The following is a 22,578-nucleotide window of genomic DNA, read 5'->3' on the forward strand; positions in this document are numbered from 1 at the left end:
AGCTTCACAACATGCAATTCGACAATAGTTAAGACAAACAACGTTCATTTACATAGGTTGCATTGATTTATGTGCTCTATTAAAGAGAAGTAAAATCGTGTGACACAGTGATCAATTTCGCCCTACTGATCAATTTCACCCGAATTTACGGTACCACTGAGAGGCAGCATGCCTTCTCGGAGGAGAAACGAAAGAAACTACATTCTTTTAAATTCAATGGGTGCGCTTTATATAGGCGCACGATACGGCCAGACAAAACATACAATAATTATTCATTATGCGCGTACGCTTCTCAATACAGTTTGGCGCGCTGTTGGGTTGGCGCTAACTGTAGAGGCTGCACGCTGACTGGCAGTGGAATATTCCATAGCAGCCATCAATGGAACAATAGATAGCGTCCCTGAGTGTTATACAGTTGATTGATATTATATACATGCAAATACTATACTATGTTCTTCCAAGCAACAATCAGAATTTATATCAAATATTTCACTTTGTATAGAAAACAAAACTGAAAATTTATTCGCGCGCTTTTAGTTCATTATCTAATCATTTGATAAATTGAACAAAATTTGGAAAAAAGCAAGAAAATTACAATTACCACTTTATATATGCATCAATATCCTTTATGCTTGGCAACTATATGATACTGAGGGTCAAGCATGGGAAACACTCACTCAGTTATTGTGTTTCCCCACTCGCTTCCACGCACATTCGGGAGCGAGAAAGCCGTTTTTTAACCAAGCCGAACGTTTCAATTTCCAGTGCCCATTCTGCTTCTTCGGCGAGCACTAAGCGAAACAAAAAACGGTATTTTTCAGAAACGTTGCTGTTGAGCCCTTTTTAGCACGCCCACGCAAACTAATCCCAATATCAGAAAGATTGGTGTTAGCTCTTCCTGATAGTGGTATTGGTGAGCGTGATCGAGTTGAATTGAGTCGATGTGCCCTTTTGAAATATTTGTCCAGGAATGATTGTTTACATTCTGATTCCGTTCGAATGGCATTCGGGTTTGAGTGCTAATGAGCATTCACTGACTGGCAGTCCACACCACGGAATGATTCAGTGAGTAGGAATCCTCTCAGTCAGTTCAATGCATTCGACGAATGGGTGCTAAGTGCATTAACTCGTGCCTCGTAGATACAAGTGTATTGGTATTCACTTCTCTTCGCGTTCCTTCCGATTCTCGCTTTTACACAATCGGTTTCGACGCTTTCATGCTACACTCCGCATAGGACGGTTCAGCTATCACTGGATGTTCGATAGCAGCAGATTTTTTGCTATTTTTCATCGGTGGCGTTCGAGTGAGTGAGTGAATTTTCCCATGCTTGCTGAGGGTCAGTATCTATTACCTATATTATTAAATGTTAGGATCGTTTTCAATTAAAGACTGTTGGTCTCAATAGTAAGGTTACGAATAAAGGACATACAAAACACCCAACGGACCAATGGAGAGTGCTCCGATTGACGAAAAGCTTCTTCTGACTGGAAAGGAAAGGATGGTTTACTGCGTTACACTTACAATGCGTGTAAATTACTGCCGCCTTTAGCGCACGGTTATGAGGCCCACAATAGAACACATTTTCCTATGGGAAGCGTGCGGGTGGTCATCGGTTTTTCAGTTCTGTCGCCTAAACGGTAAAAGATACTACTTTGGCATCTATGGACGAAAGTTAGAGTATGGATTGGTGAAACAAAAACTATTTATTTGAATTTTTTTCATGATACAGACGATAGTTTTTTCGCTATTTTTCCGACAATTTTCTCCATGGTGAAAAATTTTCCGAGAAATGTTTTTCTTTTTGGATTTTTAATAGTTTGCTGAGGAAGTTTCCTTTCGATTTCACTAAAAAACTTTTGTTCTACGATGCATAGTTCAGGAGATATGAATTTTCAAAGTTTGAGATATACAGAAGGGGACGGACCTGGTGTAGTGGTTAGAACACTCGCCTCTCACGCCGAGGACCTGGGATCGAATCCCATCCCCGACATAGTCACTTATGACGTAAAAAGTTATAGTGACGACTTCCTTCGGAAGGGAAGTAAAGCCGTTGGTCCCGAGATGAACTAGCCCAGGGCTAAAAATCTCGTTAATAAAGTCAAACCAACCAACCATATACAGAAAAATCGTGGAAATTCATCTAGAGTTTTCCGGGAAAATAGGCCACTATATTTTTTTTTGAATTTCACTTTTCGTCATGTATCTACGAGCTCTAACTCTGGTGAAAATTTCATGCAAATCGGAGAACCTCCGGCACAAATTGTCCGATAATAAAAAAAAATCCCCAAATATCACATACCGTTTTGACTCATATTCCGAACACTTAAGGCCGACAATTACTTCAAATGCATCTGATTGGCATAAATTGGCTGATAGTTGTGAAAATTTTGATTTCCTCGCAAATTTTAACTGTTAGCTGTTGGGTGTACCAATAATAATGTTGATTAATTCTGTCTCATACTCCGAACTCCTTGATTCAAATTCCAAACAGCACGAAAAAATCGTATTCAAATGAATAATTCCGCAAATAAATTTATCTGAGCTTGTTCTACAGGGTGTCCGCAAATTATCCGAACAGCAAAATATTGGAAAGATGATCTCGCATTGAAAACATTGAAAAATCTTTGTCCATGTACCTTTTATAACACATCTAAGTGTTTACACAAAATACAACTATAAATAATTTCGATATTATTGCTTGTCACTGAGATAGACACATTTATTTTTTTCAGAGACGTTTTCCTGAGGGCCGCTAGTCATACTGGAGATGTGTTACCCCTAAAATCTAAAAGAGATGAATCCAAATGTCCTATTATTATTTGATGTTACCTGCAGTTTAGTGGCTTCAAGTTATACTGGAAATAAAAAAATATACGGTTCAAATCCAGTGAGTTCTATGGATATTTCTCTTCCGTCATGAAGCTTGAAAAACAGCTCATTTTAAGACACCTTAATACATTTGGCTTGGTTTTGCAAATATATCAAATCGGAAATGTGTCAAACGTATTTCTTAAGAATATAACAAGCCAATGTTTAAAAACGTGGGAGAATATTGAATTTATTATGCTTGATTGTACAGAGCCATGTCTTCAAAGTTTGTACGGATAATTTGCGGACACCCTGTACTGACTTAAAACTAGAGAATCATCACTAATCCCGCTGTATGAATTATATTGGGCTGCATCAATAAATTACGTAACGCTCTAGGGGGTGGTGGGTAGGCTCGAGTGTTACGGCTCATACAAAATTTGAAATTTTTCATACAAAAAGCGTAACCGGGGATGGAGGTGGTCAAGAATTTCCAATTTTAGCGTTACGTAAAAAATGGACGCTACCTCGGAGGCGTTAAAATTGAATTGCAATTGACTGCCATTTCCGTGTTATTTGGTGACATATTTCTGCGAAACATTTCAACCAAATCGCCATACAAAAGCCCAAGTGTTAGGAGTCTGTTCGGAATTTGAGACAAAACGGTAGTAATTTATTAGAGCGGAACATATCAAAACACGCTACCTCCACTAAGGGAGCATTCGCCCTAAATGTACTGACGAGTCTCTAACCAAACCGTCTCTCAGCTCATCGGAATCATAGTGTGCTGCGCTAGCAAGAGACTCACGAAAATCCTGAAAGCGCGGACAAGGTTATGTGCACCCGGGAAGACTCGTCTCATGGGCTGCTCAGCGCTACGCTCGCCATCGATATCCTAGTTGTAAAACAACTTCTTAGTAACGAAGAGTCTCTACAACTATTTTCATCTCATTGTGTAGGTGTCTATGGACCAAGGCACGATTTCACTAATTTGACGTTCGAGCAGTGCCGTGTTATTTATGTAACCATGCAAACCAGTGAATTCGGCACCACTCAGATGTCAAATAAGTGAACTCGTGCATTGGTCCATATACTGCCCATAACTGCATATCTGTAACATTCGACAAAAGTAGGCATTGAGTAAATGGAATACAAAGATTGAATTTAATGAGGCTCTGCACAAAAATCCTCCTCTCTCTTTCACTCCTTCGTAAAATTTGTAAACAACAAGGCCAGTAAAAGTCAAAACCCCGAACTAAATCAAAGCAATGCAGACCCCTATGGCAGTATGAGAGGAAACTAAAATTTAAAAAAAAAATACCAGGAATTCAATAGTGCTTATTTAAGGCTGATATTTTGTACAAGGTTCAACTCATATCGCATACTAAGTTAATTGTCAGAAAATAATTCTGATAGAAATTTCATTTCTATTACATTACGAGGCTCATTTATAATCTCAATGTGACTGTTATGCGGTTATAATTACCAATGTAACAAAACAACTTGTTATTTTTTTTCGAATTTTCTAGAACAATCTTACACATTTCAGTTAGTTGATCGAAAGTGTTGAACATTTGATTACTCTCCCCGGTATTAACTCCAATTTGTCAAAAATGTCGAATGTGGCTCTTATGGTTATGGGCAGTATAGTCATAGTCTACCTACATGATACGGTCAAGACTTGTGATCCGAGGGTTACAACACAGTTACAATTTCGATCCTCGTTGAAAAAATTGTCATCACTTGAATTCGCTCCCAAGACGACAATGCGACCGCTGGGGTGTACTGCTGTCGTCATGATTATGGTTCACGAGAGCAATGTCAAACCCATTTACGGTTTCAAAAAATTCGGAACAAAATATTTATTTTAAGTAAAGTAATGGATGAAATTGAATGATATCCAATGGTAGAAAATTCATTTCTCTATCTAATGGTATTTTTAGAGGCAACGGAGAATGTTTCGAAACGTGTTTTATTCAAGTGCAAAAATCGCTCAGGCGAAAATTCCAATGAAACTAACCTCATATATTTTGGTTTTCCAACCTCAAACTAGTGTTCCGACCAGCCGGATCTCAATTTTTATGAAAGTAGTGGAATAATATAAAAAACAAACAAATGCAGAACATAGAGCATGGATATTTCTACCTTTTCCACTTGACCGTTTCACTGTTGACTGTCTTTTATCAAGAAAATAAAACATTTTCCCCCACAGAGGCATGTGAAGCATGCGTGAAAAATCAAATCTTTCATCCTCTGACTAGTTGCACTACCAAAGTATAGATGGCTAACAGTATGTTGGAATAGGGCGATATTCAAAACTGAAGAGGCAATAGATGGCTCTTTTTCAGTGGTAGTAAAAACGAAATCCTGAAGCAAAGAAAGTACCACGAAGGATGAACTAAACACAAAAAGTTATGTATACACTTGATTTCTTATCATTACTTTTTTAATCCAGGTTCCTAATTGCAAGTAATTTATGTTTTTCATTATTTTCCATACGTTTTGACAGTTCGACTACCATTCTTCCATGCGCTTGTGTTGAAAGTTCAAGAAATTTGAGAATCCAGCGTAGCGCGATCAGTGGGAGGAATACTAACAACAGTGTCGTCGCTCGGCGGCCAGTGAAAGAAACTGAATGTTCGAAAGGTTGTTGTCTGTACTTTTTGCCGCTGGCGCCAACTGTTAGCGGTTATGAACGAAATAAACAGTCGTTACCCTATTCGCGATTAGAGGCGTATTATTGCGCTGAGTTTTCAATTCGCTCCCAAAACGACAATTCGTCCGCTGGGGTGTGCTGCTGTCGTCATAATGATGGTTTCCGAAAGCAATATCAAACCCATGCATGGTTTCAAAACATTCGAAACAAAATATTTATTTTCACCGCTTAAGTGAAGTAATGTATGAAATTGAATAAGATCCAATGGTAGAGAATTCATTTATCTACCCAGTGGTATTTTTAGAGGCAGCGGAGAATGTTCCGAACGTGCAAAGATGGTTGAAAGGAAAAAGATGATCGACTCTTCATTTTGCCATATATTTTGTCGACGACACGCTATTCAAGTAACACTACTGCCATCTGTTGAGTGAAAAGCGCGTAAACATTATTTTCGACTAAATTGAAATCATCGTGCAATTAAAAACGATGATAAAGTGGAAGAAATCAAACACGCTTCAAAAATGTTACACAGGATTGAGTACGACTCACATAAAATGATGCTCTTCTGGGCCAACACAAAATTGGTTTAGTTTTCACACATACTACACAAAGTTCCTGTGCTGTTTTTTCTTCCTTACTTACATTTTATGGTGTTTAGAAATAATTGGCTACATCGGACATCCCCGTTTAAGCTGTGTACCTTTTTTATAAGCGTGAATGTCATAAACGACCACTTCAACATCTCGTGGTCACTAGCAGAACGTTACATATTAGTTGGCTTTTGATTCACCAGAGCGGCGCTATTCATGTCGCCTAGAAAAGATAAGAGTCGGTTATCTTTTTCCTTCTAACCATCTTTGGAACGTGTTTTATTCAAGCGCAAAAATCGCTCAGGCGAAAGTTCCAATGAAACTAACCTCACATATCCTGGTTTTCCAACCTCAAACTAGTGCTCCTACCAGCTGGATCTCAATTTTTATGAAAGTAGTGCAATAATACAAAAAAAAAACAAATGCATGTAGAACATAGAACATGGATATTCCTACCTTTTCCGCCTAACTGTTTCACTGTTAACCGTCTTTTATCAGGAAAATAAAACATTTTTCCCCACAGCGGCATGTGATGGATGCGTAAAAACCAAACCTCTCATCCCCTGACTAGTTGCGCTACCAAAGTATAGATGGCTAACAGTATGTTGCGTTTCGCGCTTGGAGGCGTATAGCATCAAAGATGGTTAAAAGGAAAAAGATGATCGACTCTTTATTTTGCCATATATTTTGCCGACGACACGTTATTCAAGTAACACTACTGCCATCTGTTGAGTTAAAAGCGCGTAAACATTATATTCAGCTGAATTTAAATCATCGTGCAACCAAAAAACTAAAAGTGGATGAAATCAAAACAACCACGCTTAAAAGTGTTACACAGAAGTGAGTTCGACTCACATAACATCAGGCTCCTCTGGACCAACACAAAACATGAGTAATTTATATACATGCTAAAAAAATTTCCGTGTGCTGGTTTTTTCTTCTTTTTCTCACACTTGCCATAAGATATGATTCGCAATATCAGACATCTCCGTTTGAGCTGTGTACCTTTTTTCAAGCGTGAATGTCATAAACGAACACCTCAACATCTGGTGGACACTAGGAGAACGTTGCATATTAGTTAGCTTTTAACTCACCAGAGTTGCGCTATTCATGTCGCCTAGAAAAGACGGGAGTCGGGTATCTTTTTCCTTCTAACCATCGTTGATAGCATGGAGGCACATCTCAAGAAAGGTCAATTTTGGGTCAGTCTAGAGAGACTTTAAATAAAGTCCTACATTTACTTATCTTAGGGACTCAAAATCCACACATGGTGGTAATTCATAATCAACATAACTACGTTACAAACCTTGGAAAACTCTTCACCGACGCCATGCTGAGATACGACCCGATGCTGCCCGTATCAACCGAAGCCCGGCCACACTTTTCCAGATAGCGGATCTTGTCCTTGTTGAAGGCTTCAATGGGACCCTGTTCCATCGTAAACCCGCCATTGTAGTGGCCCATTATTCCGGCCGCAGCCGTCTTCTTCTTCTTCAGGTAGTGCTTCATAATGACATCCGTATTGAACGTTTCGTTGTGTTCGTAGGGTGGCGTTAGTTTGGCAGGTCGCGTATCGTACGATTGCTCACTTGAACCACTGGCACTGTTGGTGGTCGTACTGCTGGCCGTAACGGGGCTTCCCGGTGCATGGAGCATGGCCCCCTCATAGGAACCGACTCGGTTCTCCGATCCGAGATACTTTCGACGACGTTTGTGTGTGTGCTCTTTCTTAGGCTTCTGAACGGAAGCGTAGACATTTTCTGTGGCAACCAAGGACCCGAATTGTTTCTGCAGCTTGTTCGTTAAGGTAACTGCCCGCTCGTCCAGCAAATCCTGCGTGTGATGCTTGAGTTTCCGCTTCGGATAGTAAACGGATGAATCGGACGAATAGCTCGAAGATGATGTCGGGCGTGACATCGGTGGCAGGGGGAAGTGAATTGTCGGAGAAGGCTTCCCCGTCGGAACGGATCCAATGACACTGACCGTTGAAGGATCCCGATGAAATGGCGAATGATGGCTGCTACCACTTTCGGACTTGACTGTGTTCAGATCATCCGCACCACCGCTGCTTCTGGGCATCACCAGGGCCTGAGTTGACTCCAGCCTACGTACAATAGGAAGAAGAAAAAAACGAAATGCAAAGAATGAATCAACTCTAGCAAAGTCAAACGCAGCTTTCTATACTCAGCGAAATCAAAACAGCACCTTGTTTTTCTGCTGTTTTATGGAAACTGTTTGATTCATACAGTCAATGAGTTAGTACCTGACTTGCGGATTACAACAGAGTTGTAACAGATTTTTTTACTCAGTTACATACTTTTTTTTTCTATCTTTATTAACGAGATTTTTAGCCCTGGGCTAGTTCATCTCGGGACCAACGGCTTTACTTCCCTTCCGAAGGAAGTCGTCACTGAATTTTTTTAGGGACTATCTCGGGGATGGGACTCGATCCCAGGTCCTCGGCAGGAGAGGCGTGTGTTCTAACCACTACACCAGGTCCATCCCCTTGTTACGTACTTGTTCTAACAGAATATTTTATAAGTTTGGCTGGTTAGTAGTTAAAATTACAAAAATTATAACACAATTTCTTCTACACTAAACAAAATTGAAACAAAACATGTTATAATTTAAACAAAAGTGTAACCCATTATGTTTGACATAAAAACATAACTCAATTTGCTATTTTCCATAACGAAATGTGTTTTTTTCTTTACATGAATAAGAGCTAAGTAAATTGAATCTGAAAGATTTAACTTAGGGAGGACCCGAAAAATCAGTTATTTTGGTTAAACTTATTTGTTTTCAGTTTTACGTAAATGTGCTCTTCAGAAGAATTGTAGAGATTATGATGATACACAATTTTGGTGAACATTGCAAGTTTGTAATTTTGAAGTTATAAGCAAATTTAAGTGAAAAACTATGGAATCTTTAGATCAGGGTTTCCCAACCGGTGGTTCGCAAACCCCTAGGGGGCGTGAGGGGTTCTCAGGGGGTCCATGAAGCCATTGAGAACAAGTATCGTTTCTCCAGGAAATTTCTAGAATATTATTCCTTTATCCTTAGTAGATTATACCAGCTTACTGACGAGATCCCATGAAATCTGAAATTAACTCTAATTCACTTCAACAGGGGTTTTTTTTTAAACTACTGAGCTCAAATTTGGTTCTTCTTATTGACAAGTTTCAGACAATGCGATTGAGAAAATTCTCCCCGTCAAAGTAGTTTCTGGAAGAACTTCCAAAATTATTTACTTCATTCTGAATCGTTTAATTTTGTCAAGACCCTTTATGGAATTAAAGGAAGATTAATCAACTCAATTCTTGGTCGATTTCTCCAAAGGATCACCGCAGGATTCTTGCATTGACGATTTCTTGAGATCTGTTGTGGATCACAGACATAATTTGTTGGAGTGCGTGCCCAGTACATCAGATAAATTTCAATAGTCGCATTATGTATATTGTACAACACAATTGAGCAAACCTCGCTTTTCGTTCACAGTAACAGCGTGGTGCGTCTGAAGTACTGAGTATTGATAACATAGCGTAGAAGTGACTAGTGATATATTATAAAGCCTAATGTTTCATAGTAATATTTATTCGTTTTATCATTTCTACATTTTTTGTTTCACATTTCTTTGAAAAAATTCGTAGATCTAGTTAAAACCTTCAACTTTGATCAAGGCAGCGCGCCGATAAGTTTAAAATCTTGTGAGTTACAGGCAAATTTCGAGTTTTTTAACTCTATTTCTTAATTAAATTCTCTCAATTTACAAAAAATGACGTTCTCACAGTTTTTGCAGCAAAAATTGCCTCTCGAATGCCGCTTTTATCGAACCAATTCCATGAGCTATGGGCATCAAAAGATTCCATAGTTTTTTTATTTAAATTTACTTATAACTTCAAAATTACAAGAATTACAAACTTGCAATGTTCATCAAAATTGTGTAATATTACTATCTCTACAACTCTTCTGAAAACCACATAACGTAAACTGAAAGCAAAAAAGTTAGACCAAAATAACTGATTTTTCGAGTTCACCCTACGTTTAAACTTTCAGAATAAATTTACTTGGATCAAATGAAGAGTTATATGAAAAGTGTTTTCAAGAAAGCTGTTCAAAATATTTTTTTCTTATAATTTGCAGAAGAGCGCATTCACAAATTTCATCAAACAAAAAAGTTTGAATCAAATTTATACTTAACTAAGGGCCACCCTATTCAACATTTTTCTTAGAAGATGCAAAACTCGATTACGAATAACTTCTCTGAAGACATCGAACGTCTAAAATCGACGAGATCAGAGAAAACACTTTTTTCCTGCTAAATTTTCCGATTCAGACCATTGTGCACTGTGCGCCGGACAGTACCGTTTTCAATACACTTAAATTCGGAAATCAATCTCGGTTAACGGATTTGCCGAGAACCAAATAGCTGATATCTCGGCAATCATTTGCCGAATCTCGGTTAAACTATTACCGAGATCTCACAAGGGAAGGTCACGATGGTGTTACACGGGGTTTTTAACCGGACTATTTTTGTTAGATTCTACATGTCGAAATATGAAAAACCCCAAAGTCTTTCGGGTGATGGACCAGTGGTTAAATTATGTAACCTTAAACGTTTAAGGTGAAGATGACTAGAAACCAAACCTTAAATTTTCAAAAGCGCAAATCTGGAGATCCGACCATCCGATAGAGCGACACTAAGTGACAAGTGACCAATCTATCGAATTTTAGCTTGGACGAGTGTTTGGTTTTCCTGATTTGTTCTCTTGAAAATTTGAAGTTTGGCTTCGATGCATTTTCTCCTTTACATTACATTGAACAACACTTCTACACTACTGATACGAAATTGATAATCAATTTCATCGTAAAGAGAACATTTTCGTCTAACCGGGAGCATAATTTCCAACAGTTTAAACCCCAAACTTTTGGCAATTGTAACGATTTTTTTAAACTACAGTGAATAGTCGATGTTTATTGACTCGATTTTGATTCATGGCATCATGCTGAAAACGAAATTTCATGGTAACTATGATGGCTCCTAAAACAAATTCCATAGCATTTCTGTTCCATGACTCGATATTTCCTGAGTCGTTGATTCCTCCACATATCGACCCATGGAGGTTTGACTGTATAACACTTGTTCCCAAAATCACCAAAAGAGTATCTGATTTTCGATATATTTTTTTCATCAAAGACTGAAATAATCCAGAAAGTTGATGAATCCAATAAAATTTGTGAGTGAATATAAATCTATTGCTTATCTTTATTATAGAGATTTTACCCAAAGCTAGTTTATATATGAACCAATCGGTTTGCTTCCCTCCCGAAGGAAGTAGTTACTATTTCTTCAAAAGAACGTCAAAAGTACAAAACGTCAAATTATTTATTCTTTCGAAAGAGAATTCTCTCTGAATATTACTAAAGTACCCATGTAAAAATGAGAGATTCTCTATTCTCTCTTTTTTTTTTATTATAACAGTGGAATACTAAAGCTTTTGGGAAGTTTTTCACTATAGATCGATAGGTAATTTCCTTGACTAGCATTTCATACAAAAAACGCAACAGAGGTTAATGTGACTCAGTTACTGATCGAAGAGATAGTAAACAAATAGAGCATCTCAATGTTAGATAGGTCCTTTTGAAAAGTTGCGCGAGAATTATTTTTTCAAAAAGAAAAATATATTTCTTCACAATTTTCTTTTCGACGTTTTTGCATTTGACTTTTTGTCTTTTGGCTAGGCTGACCATACGTACCGTATTTAACGGGACAGTACCGTTTTCATCCCCTCGACGGACTGTCCCGTCGTTTTATGGAAAATGCTCGAATTGTCCCGTATTTTAGGAAATGGAGAATTGGCACATAATATTCAACACCAGTGAAAAAAATAAAAATAACAACATAACAAACAGCTTTTACAAATATTTCAGAGTTTATTGTCTTACTCATCTATTTTTCAAGCAATTATTAGTTTCTCAAACAGAGATAAACTTGATCCGTACATGCTTCTGCTTAACTTTTTGCGTTTCTTTACTCATATTTATGCCAAATTTTGGATTTGCAAAATACGGATCTTCAATAGATAATTATTCATATAATACCTGAAATGAAAAAGAACAACTATGTGTTTACTTCTGATACGCAATTGATTGGATTAACTGTTTAAAAAGTGGATATTTCAATAAAGAAATGAAACATTAAACAAATTTACGTTTGAATTGGAAAAACTGAAAAGTGTAACGATTTTTAGGAAATTCTTAAAAAAAACACTGCTTCTCGGAAATCAAAGAAAGCGCTTCAAGGTTCTTAAGTGATTTTTATTGAATCATACAGACATGTAGCTTGGGATTGCATAATCTGATTCTGCTACTTTCCCTCGAATGGCGGTTTCCCAAATGTCGTTCTCCCAACGCCAGTTCTCAGAATGCTAGTTCCCCGAAAACCCCGTTTCCCCGAATAGCTCAGTTCTTCGAAAAGTTCTAACACTCATAATTGTCATAACCTTTTGCATTTCAAGGTGGTGAACAATTGTATTTAGTAGAGAATGATCAAATTTCTCCTTCTTTAGTAGCTTATCGATCTTTTTCAACACTATCTCACTACCCGAGCAGAAGCAAAGTTCTGACCATGAGATATTGATTTGATTGACATAAAAGATAAAAGATCTGAAGATAATATCAACATTTTATTCCTGGAACTTCAGAGCCATAGCTGAATTTGATGTTGGAAGATCTGAGGAATAGCTCGCTGAAATTGGTGAGATCTTATAAAAGCTAAATATGATATGCTAATAGTATTCCAGGAGTAAATTTTAGATATTATTTTCGGATCTTTTATCTCTTATATCTTTCAAGTCAATATCACTTTTGTATGTCCATATCAAAATTTGCTATTACTTAGCTTTTTTCGCCTGCTCAGGTAAAGACTATTATTGCACTTTTTTGAGCTGCATTGCTTTACAAGGGAACGGGTCATTCGAGGAAATTGCTTCGGAGAAACGGGCCATTCGGGGAACTGGAATTCTGGGAAAAGCAGCACAATCGCATTATCTATGTCTTTTAAAATTGTCCCGTTTTTGTTTTTGATTTGTCCCGTTTTTATCTGGTTGGCTTATGGTCAGCCTACTTTTGGCGTTTTGTCACCCAACCCCTGGAAAGGGGATTCTTTCTCAGATCCTTGACGTGTTCTAACCACTAAGCTAGGCTAATCAATAGAAATATTGTTGTAGATGAATTTAAAATGTATATGACAATGATCTTTCTTTTTATAGAACTACCCAGACAACCAGAAGTCGCATAACAGTTTACGAACAAAATCGTTTATTTAAACAAATTCCATCACACCCGCACAACATAGTGGATGATATCGTTTGATCGATGAGTTTACTCGCATAAGACGCTATTTTAAGAGTTCGTATGTACATTTCGTTTGGTCCCGTATAGTCGTACAAAGTAAGTCGGATCAATCCGTAGCAGCTGTCAAATCAATGTTGTTATCATAAATTAAGTCGCATAAGAGTACAGACTAGTTCGCAATAAAATTTACACAGTCGCATTACATGTTAGTTTTCATCATATAAAATATGCACGTATATCGCCTCCACTTTTGTACGCATAAGGCCTCTTCGCAACATCTTATATGTGAAACTTTGCGCACATAAGCATCGCATAACGCAAAAGGTGATTTCGTTATATGTACATTCTGGTTGTCTGGGTATCCTGTGCTTGTTATTTATTTTTTCTGTTTTGTATCCCCTCATTTAACTTACGGTTAGCCTAATAATTAACAGCTATAAATCTTTCTTTTCACAGAAGATCTATAAAGTCCATATTTTAATCACCAGAGCCCCCCTCTTTAGTCTCTTTTTTAAATTTTGCCTCTTGCTATGAATCCTGGATCGGGATCCCTGGTGCAAAACTCTAGATGCTTCGTAGAAACCTTCAAAGTATCTTCGAGGCCTCCTTCATGGGTTCCATCAGAATACCCTCCAAAGACTCTCCCTAGAATTCTTCCAGAAATGTATTCAACAAAGTTTCAAGGGATGTTAAAGAAGAATTTCTTCAGAATATGCTTCAAGAAATCCATGTACGAGTACTTTAACGCTACTATCTCCAATAACGTCGACAAAAATCACTTAAAAAATTGCTTGACGAGGAAATCAATTCTGAACTTTTAGAGGAATTCTTCAGTATATTCAACCAGGGATTACTAATGAGATTTCATCCAGGGATTATAACTGCGTTCCAAACATTCTCGAGTTATTTCTCAAGTGAAAACCCCATGGATGCGATGGTTGAATAAACTTAAATTTTGAGGTTGAACAGCGTTTTACAATGTAATACCTTTACAATTGATCTAGGAAATCTCCTAAGACCTAATAGAATTTCGAGTTTTTTTTTAGAGATCCTTGCAAGTATTCTTCAGCAATGTTAACAGCATTATTACTGATTTTTGGTTGGACATCCTAAGGATATACCCCTAGAAGAATAACTAGAAAAAATATACTCAAGATTTGGTTGGAAAAAATCTTAAAGAATTTCTGGAGGAATATGTGAAGGTATCCCTGAGCAACAATTATAGAAGAAAACCTATGAAATCCATGTGAGGCATCTCTGAAAAAAATACTTGTTAAAGTATTTAAGATGACCAAATGGAAATCATCGAAAAAAAAACTAAGAAAATCAATGAAAGAATCATTGGATGTTGGGGGACGGTCCTGATGTAGTTGTGTAGAACCCACGCCTCTCACGTCTCTCACGCCGAGAACTGGAATCAAATCCGATCCCCGATAAAGTAACTTATGACGTTAAGGTTATAGTGCCGACTTCCTTCGGAAGGGAAGTAAACCCGTTGGTCCCAAAATGCGCTAGCCAAGGGCTAAATATCTCGTTAATAAAAATATAAAAAAAATCACTAGATAAATTCTTAAAAGACTAAGGGCCGATTTCTTCACCTTCGCTTAAGTCGTAAACCACGTTTACCCATACGATCAAACCAGGTTTAAGGTCTAAGCGGTGGTGAAGAAATCGCTTGTAAGAATGATTTTCATTAACCTTTAGAAGAAATTTCTAGATGATTTTCGGATGCAATCTCTGAGATGATTTCTAATTTAGACAAAAAATACGTAGAGTAAATTGTGCAATAACGCTTGTTACAATGTCAAAAATCTTGTCTCCTGTTTCTCTTTGTTTTCTTGGGTCGTGGATGGTCTTTTTAAATTCTTGTTCGGTCTCTTTTTGTCAAGCATGAGGTCTCTGAAGTTCCTGTTTTAAGAAAGTCGGTCGCTATCCGCCCTGCGATTATTTAAAAATCATTTTTTTAATACAGTGCTAATCATACCCTGGGAGGGAGCCACAGATACCATACACGAAATACGAAACAACTTTTTTCCAAACTGCAAGATAACTCCTGTTTGCCAGCGACAATCAAGACAGGCTTGATGAAAATTGCTAGTTTTCTTTTGTTGTGTACCTTCGATCTTTCTGGACGAACATGGAAAGAGAGTCATAGTTTTCTATGTGTACAATTTTCCTTTTCATTGGAAAAAGTAAAAAATATTTTAGTAAATATATATGCTGGTGCTCTCGTGGCATTACTTTTGAATGTAAATGGATTGATTTTGATTTGCTTTTTGTCACCTTTGATGAAATGCAAAATTATGTTTTGATCAATTGCGCTCTTTTCCCATGTTTGTCCATTGTTTAAGATCCCGGCTCAAAGTGATAGTTCGTGACAGTGGAATCTTGGCTCACCATGACGCAAATGAATTTCGTATCGGTTTCTCCCTCCCAGACCATACCTATTATGACTAAATAATCAAGTATTCAAAACTAATGAGTATGCTTAGTGAAAAAAAAAACAATTCTTTAGAGTGCACCGTGAGAGGAGAAGTCAGAAAATCCCTGACATAGTCTTATATATGCATCTTATAAAAAAATTACCAAATTAGTAGAACAGAACTGGATTTTAGAATGTTAAGTGGCACTATTTTTATTCAACACCCATTTTTTCATGAATTTCTGCTGAAATGTTAATAGTCCACACGAACCAATCCATTATTGTTCTAGTGTATGTGAAACTAGTGTGTGCTAATTGTGTTGTTGAAATTCAAATGAAAAGAAAACGAATTTTGACTTTGCAGTGGCAAGGGTGGTGCTATTTCGATTTCGCTGGCTGTAGCATAAAACCTACTTCTTCAGCTCGGTAATGTGTTTCCTCTTGCCCCTGGCCACCAGGAAGATGCCAATCAGCAGCACCAGGAAGAGCGCACTGGCCACGCATGACACGACAAAAAGTGTCGGATTCTGACCGATGAGAGCGATCACATTCGAGCTGCCATTGTAGGTGGACGGTATCAGTGGAGTTGCCTGCGGTTCCTTGAGATATGCTGTGTGTGAACAGGACGAGAAGAAACGGAAAAGAACGCAAATAAGCAAACAATCGGTTTGAATTTTCCAATCTGCTTTCGGGGAGTCGTTGGTCGTACAGCTGCGTTCAGAATAGTGGTAGACAGTAAATGTCATTTTTCATACAAATTTTTTGAATGTTTTTTTTTTTGACACTATTCAACTTCAATACGGGAATTATAATCGATATGAAATTTTGACAGAGAACTACAAATATGCTTAATTTTGTGATTATATTATTTGAAAATTTCAGAGCATCTGTTAAAAGGTTAAGCGCTAGGTAAAATTGCTCAAAACAACAAAAGTTTTCGTTCAAAAATGGTAACATTGGCAAAGAAACCTCTCAGTTTATAGTTGTGTAAGTGCTCATAAGAACACTATGCTGATAAGCAGGCTCTGTCCCAGTGAGGACGTAATGCCAAGAAGAAGAAGAAAAAGTAAAGAAATATATCAGAACTCAAAACACAGTATTAACTTGGATTATTAGAACTACTATTATTTAAAACTTTTGACCAGGTTTTTTGGAAGTTGATATTTTGTGCTAATGAATTTGAGCAAAATTTGTCAAAATTTAATGCCTAAAATTGCGATTTTTTCATGAAAATTGGTTTTTACTACTATTACTCTGAACATAACTGTATGTCTGTTTGCATTCCGTCAAAGTCGAGCATGATGAAACAATTGATAGCAGTCGGTCACACCGTACGAGAAGAAGTGCATGTCCCTATTTGATATTGGTACGTACGGTCAGCTTTCAGATAGACCAAGGTTTCCATCACGTGTTCGGCCTCCTCTTGGGACATAAGTTTCATATCTTCGGCTGCAGTGGTGGCCAGTACCGGTTGACCACCGACAAACACCGAGTAGATGATTTCCGTTTGGTTCAGCAATTGACTGGAAAAAAGACCAAAAAAAAAACGAGTTAAGGTGTGAGGGAATCGATCTGTTGGTCAGAAGTGTAAAAATCGAAAACATGAAAATTGAGTTCACAGCTCGTTTAGAGTCCATTGATTACATTGGGGATTTAAAATTGAATAAATTTTATTTTTCAAAAAATACATTACAAAGTAAACCAATGTCGAACAAAGTATTTCTCTTATCCTTTACATTTATTCTTCTCTGTGGATGCTTCTCAACTTTTGACTCTGAGCCCTTATGGAAATTATTTTAAATTTTGAAAAACTTCCAGAGAGTAGCTAATCATTCTTGGTTGATATATTTAACAAATGTTTTCAGGGGAATTTTGAAACATGTTTTCTATTAAGTAGAATTCAACACGTGTTCTGTAGAAGCACGCTACTAAAACTGTTGCCTTTTGTGGGTCCTTTCATAAATTAATTTGATTTTTCAATTAGTTCAGTTGCACATTGTTATCAGTCCAATTATATTGTTAAAAGCCAAAAGCCACTCTCGTTGATTGCACCCGGAGTCATACCACTGCTGCTTGTTGTAATCAACTACTTGAAAAATAAATTTCCCAACCTGGCAAAAAACAGAACTCTCAACATATACTCACTTTGATCTCACTGAATCGGCACCATCCATCGATAGGTCCTCGTCACTATCGCCTTCCCGCAAGTGGGTGGTATTGTGTATCAAAATACGTACTTGGCGCTTGTTGTAATTGCTGCTGCTGGTGCTGGTGCTGCTTCCACTTCCGCCGGTGCCAACAGGGCTCGAGTATGCCTCCTTGTCATAATGACGTGCAAGTGGTGACGCCGATCCATCATTGAGGACGGAAGCTCTGCAAAACGAAACTCACGGTATTAATGATGACGATTGATTGACGCTCGATTGAAATATTCATTGGCGTAGATACAAGGGGCGAGACCCCATGCAGAATATTTTGAAAGATATTGAAATTGAAGAGCAAAAATTAAACAATGATTTCAAAAGAAAATACCAAATATTGCTACTGATAGAAATGTGCATAGGCGTAGCCAGAAATTTCACCAAGAAGGGAAGGAGCTATAGACCGACCTAAAAACTTCAATACCCATGGCTGGTTGCAGGTTTCCTTTCAGAGACTTGGTCTTTATTTTAATATAACTCTCTATTTTAAGGTGAAGATGAATCAAAGCCAAACTAAAAATTTTCAAGAGCACAAATCTGGAGAACTTAACACCCGTTTGAGCTGAAAACTTAATCGATTTGTTACACCCAGCTAGTGAACAATAAGTAAACTTGTTTGGTAGCTTAACTTTGGCGAAGACGCCATCTTTCTAAGTGATCGGGCTCCTGAGATATCCGCAAAACAAAAATTCTATGCTCACTAGCGGCGCCTGGTGGCAATATCTCGAATCCCTTGGCTAGAATAATGATAGTCCTTGAGCTACTGAACAACTTTGCCGAAGACGCCATCTTTCAAGTGGTCAGGATCCTGAGCTATCCGCAAAACAAAAGTTCTTTGCTCACTAGCGGCGCTTGGTGGCAAAATCTCGGTTCTCTTGGCTAGAATAATAATAGTCCTTGAGCCAGTGTTGCGATGGATCTTCTTCGTGAACAATGATCGACGCATCTTCGTGATCCAACATATGCCAAAATTCATTTTTCATTTTTGAGTCACGAAGAGCATTGCAAAAAGCGAACAGATGCAACGCCGAAGAAGCAAAATGAACACACCGATAAGTGGTTCGCGAAGCCTTTTCACTCGTAGGATTCATTTACCCACGCGCTGTTCATTCTGGTGATTCAATGCAAGGTTGCTTCTTCTCGTAAGGGGCGGTCCTTTAATTACGTAAGGGTCTGAGGGGGGGTCTGAGATTTCTTACGTGCCATACAAATTATTTTTAATTTTCATACAAAAAATCTTACCATGGGGGGAGGAGGGGTTGAAAAACCCCGAAAAATGTCTTACGTACTAAATGGACAGCCCCTAAAGTCAAGCAAACACTCCACGCTAAGCCAGCTCCACTGAGTGAAAATTCGGTGTAGGTCTTCGGCTGTGTGGGGATCGATGGAAACGGAACTGTCAATGATCTCCCGCGCGGCAGCAAACAGTTGACCGTTGGTAAGATGGGGAGTTTTCTGAGATGTTTTCTAGCGAAAAGCCGGAAGATGGTCGCAAATGCGAAAGTTTTTTCCTCATTTGCTTCCACTTCGGCTATTCAAATGAAAAAATCTCTGAAAAATTTTAAAATTGGAACTGAATTCCGCATTCCAAGCGTTCCTCCTCTGTGCTCATTTCACTCATTCAGTTTTGTTTACCACCATTTGCACAAAACTGTGTACAGCCCCTTTGCACAGAATCTGTGCTGCACGAAAAGAGGCCAATTTTGTGTGCTCGGCACTCATTTTAGAGTGGAGCAAGTTTAGCGTGATTGTTGCGAGCCCGTTTGAAGATGATCGAAATGAATATTTTCCTGTTCTTCGCGAAGAACAGGCAGCATGGATCGTACCGTTCACGTTACAGAGCGATGGAAAATCACCCGATGATAGCGTCGGGAGAAACAGCGATCCGAAAATGAAACACGAATGAATGAAGCGCCCGAACGGTTGTTAGTGTTTGTTCGCAGATTCTGTTTTGATGCCTACGAAAATTCATCGTGCCTCGCGTTTCCAATCGTTATTCAGCAACATTGCCTTGAGCTACTGAACAACTTTGCCGAAGACGCCATCTTTCTAAGTGGTCGGGCTCCTGAGCTCTCCGCAAAACAAAAACTCTATGCACACTAGCGGCGCCTGGTGGCAAAATCTCGAATCTCTTGGCTAGAATAATGATAGTCCTTGAGCTACTGAACAACTTTGCCAAAGACGCCATCTTACTAAGTGGTCAGGCTCCTGAGATATCCGTAAAACAAAAGTTGCATTCACACTTGTACCGCCTGGTGGCGCAATTTAACTTAAGCAAATCAGACAAAATTTTGAACCCTTCATGAAAAACTGGATTACAGTTGAAGAGTATTGCTATGTTGCTAAGTATTCTATATTTCTATACTGCTCAAGTTTTAAGGTTTTGATCTTTTCTTTATTCTTATTAAACAGTGTTGCCAGCCACATAAATATTAGAGATTCGGCCGGCTGTATGGCACGCAACACTTCCTTCAACTTTGGTGAACATTCGGTATCGTTATCTTTAAAATATTTTGGTATTTGCATATCACACCCCAATTAAATGGGCTCTTTTGATAACAATCGAGGAGCGTTGCCTTCTTTTATCAAAATATGAAAACTTGACCGGATTTCTTCAAAACTTCTTTTAGTGATGTATATGAGGAAACCTTCAGCAATTCTTCAAGAGTTTCCTCTATAAATCCTTCCTGGAATACCTTCCTAGGTTATTCCGGAACGACTATCAAAACTATTAATCTAAGAATTTCGCTCGGACCACCGAAATTTATACATAGATTCATATTGAAATTTCTCTAAGAATTTCTAAAGAAACTCCTTCGAAACAGCCAAAATAATTTTCTCTCGAGATCTTTTCGGGATTTCTTTAGCATAAATCCAAGAGTTCTCCAAGAACTCGTCCAGATATTTCAACATATTTTTTGGAAAATTCACCCAGAGGGGCTCGAAGAATTTTATGATTACTTCAATTATTTTAGGAACTCCACCCAGGGTTTTTTTTAATTATTTCTTGCAGATATTATTGTAATACTTTCAAAAATTTCATATGAATTCCGTTTTTTTGTGTTTTTTGTTGAAGGTGGTCATGGATAAATATAAGTTTTCAAAAGATGAAAAAAATTCAAAATCTGAAGGAAGCATTAAAAATTTAAATCGCCGAGTCGACCTTTTGTCCATAAACCAGGTCAGGAACTGCGAGCCAATGACGACTTCATAATAACTTCATTTGCCCAGAGTTCGTCGACGGAAACAATCGAAAATTGAAAGATTAAACCCAAGAGTTAGAGAGATTATACGCGGAAGAAGTGTAGGCAAAGTGGACTGCAGGTAATCTCGCAAATCTCTGTGACGAAATCTGACGGCATCTTTTTCCATATAGAATCCCGCCGGTTTTGAAAAAAATTTCGTAGACCTGCAGTGACCCGGTGTCCATTAGGGCAGCATTCCGGCTACGAACCCCCCGTAACCATATCGGTAGGACCAGGACATGCAGTAGGTCTACGTAGCCCATACCCTAAGTCACCCCTGAATACCACGCCGTACTGCATAATGCATTGATCTTCCTGATAGTGGTGTTAGTTTGCGTGGGCGTGCTAAAAAGGGCTCAACAGCAACCTTTCTTATAAAAGGGTCAAGACTTCTGGGGCCCCTCTTTTGAGAAGAAGAATCATATCAGAATTCTTATCAGAATCATCTCTGCATTCTTATCAGAACCCTTTTACGATTCTCATCGGTATGCCATGAAGATTCTTGTCAGAATCCTTTTGGGATTGTTATCAGAACTTTCCCGATTTTTTTATCGGAATCTTCTCCATTCTTATCAGAATATTTCAGAAATCCTTTCAGAGTACTTATCAGAATTTTTTTGGATTCTCTTTATTCTTTCTTCTGTATTTGGAGTAGGGAAAAGCCTATTTGAGTAGATCAACATCGGAGTTATTCTGATAGAAATCCTTTTAAATTTCTCCTAAAAGTCCTCTCGAGATTCTCAACATAATCTTCTTAGTAAGCTCATCAGAATCTCGTCAGTTTTGTCATCAGAATCACAATCTTCTCAGCATTATCATTAGAATCATCTCCAGATTATCATAAGAATGCTCCCAGAATTGAAAATTCTCTCCTGGTTGTCATCAGTACATTTTCATAGTTCTCATCATAAACCTTGCTGGATTCTCACCATAATCGTTCCAGGATTCTCATCAAAATGTTCCAAGATGGTTCCACCAGGATTTTCTTTTAAATTCCTCGAGGATTCTCTTAAGAATCGTTCCAGGGTATTTATCCAAATCATTCTAGAATTCTCATCTGAAACTTTCGTGTATGGTTACCTACCAGGAACCTTTCAGGATTGAACAACTACCGTAAAACTAAACATTACATAAACTTTGCAATTGGATCATATCAGTGTTTGGATTTTGATCCGAATAAGCCGATCAAACCATATTCGGTGAGTGTAACAGTTCGCGAATTGTAACAGTTCGTGGCACATCGCATTCGGAGAGCCCAATGAATGTAAACATTAACTCTCTCGCTTAGTACGTGGCACA

At 38.1% G+C, this 22,578-nt stretch overlaps 1 protein-coding gene across 10 annotated transcripts in view; it reads right to left on the bottom strand.

Moving 5' to 3' along the window:
- LOC5566273 overlaps positions 1-22,578 on the bottom strand; it is a 139,367-nt gene that overhangs the window by 7,577 nt on the left and 109,212 nt on the right. For all 10 annotated transcript variants that reach the window (XM_021840852.1, XM_021840851.1, XM_021840848.1 and 7 more), the window contains exons 5-8: positions 17,979-18,206; positions 17,208-17,356; positions 16,248-16,443; positions 7,362-8,159 (exon numbers count right to left, since the gene is read on the bottom strand). In XM_021840852.1, coding sequence (XP_021696544.1) covers positions 7,362-8,159; positions 16,248-16,443; positions 17,208-17,356; positions 17,979-18,206 — 1,371 coding nt within the window. The remainder of the gene's footprint in view (positions 1-7,361; positions 8,160-16,247; positions 16,444-17,207; positions 17,357-17,978; positions 18,207-22,578) is intronic.

Source organism: Aedes aegypti, chromosome 2 (genome assembly GCF_002204515.2).
Source record: "Aedes aegypti strain LVP_AGWG chromosome 2, AaegL5.0 Primary Assembly, whole genome shotgun sequence".
Classification (NCBI taxonomy): domain Eukaryota; kingdom Metazoa; phylum Arthropoda; class Insecta; order Diptera; family Culicidae; genus Aedes; species Aedes aegypti.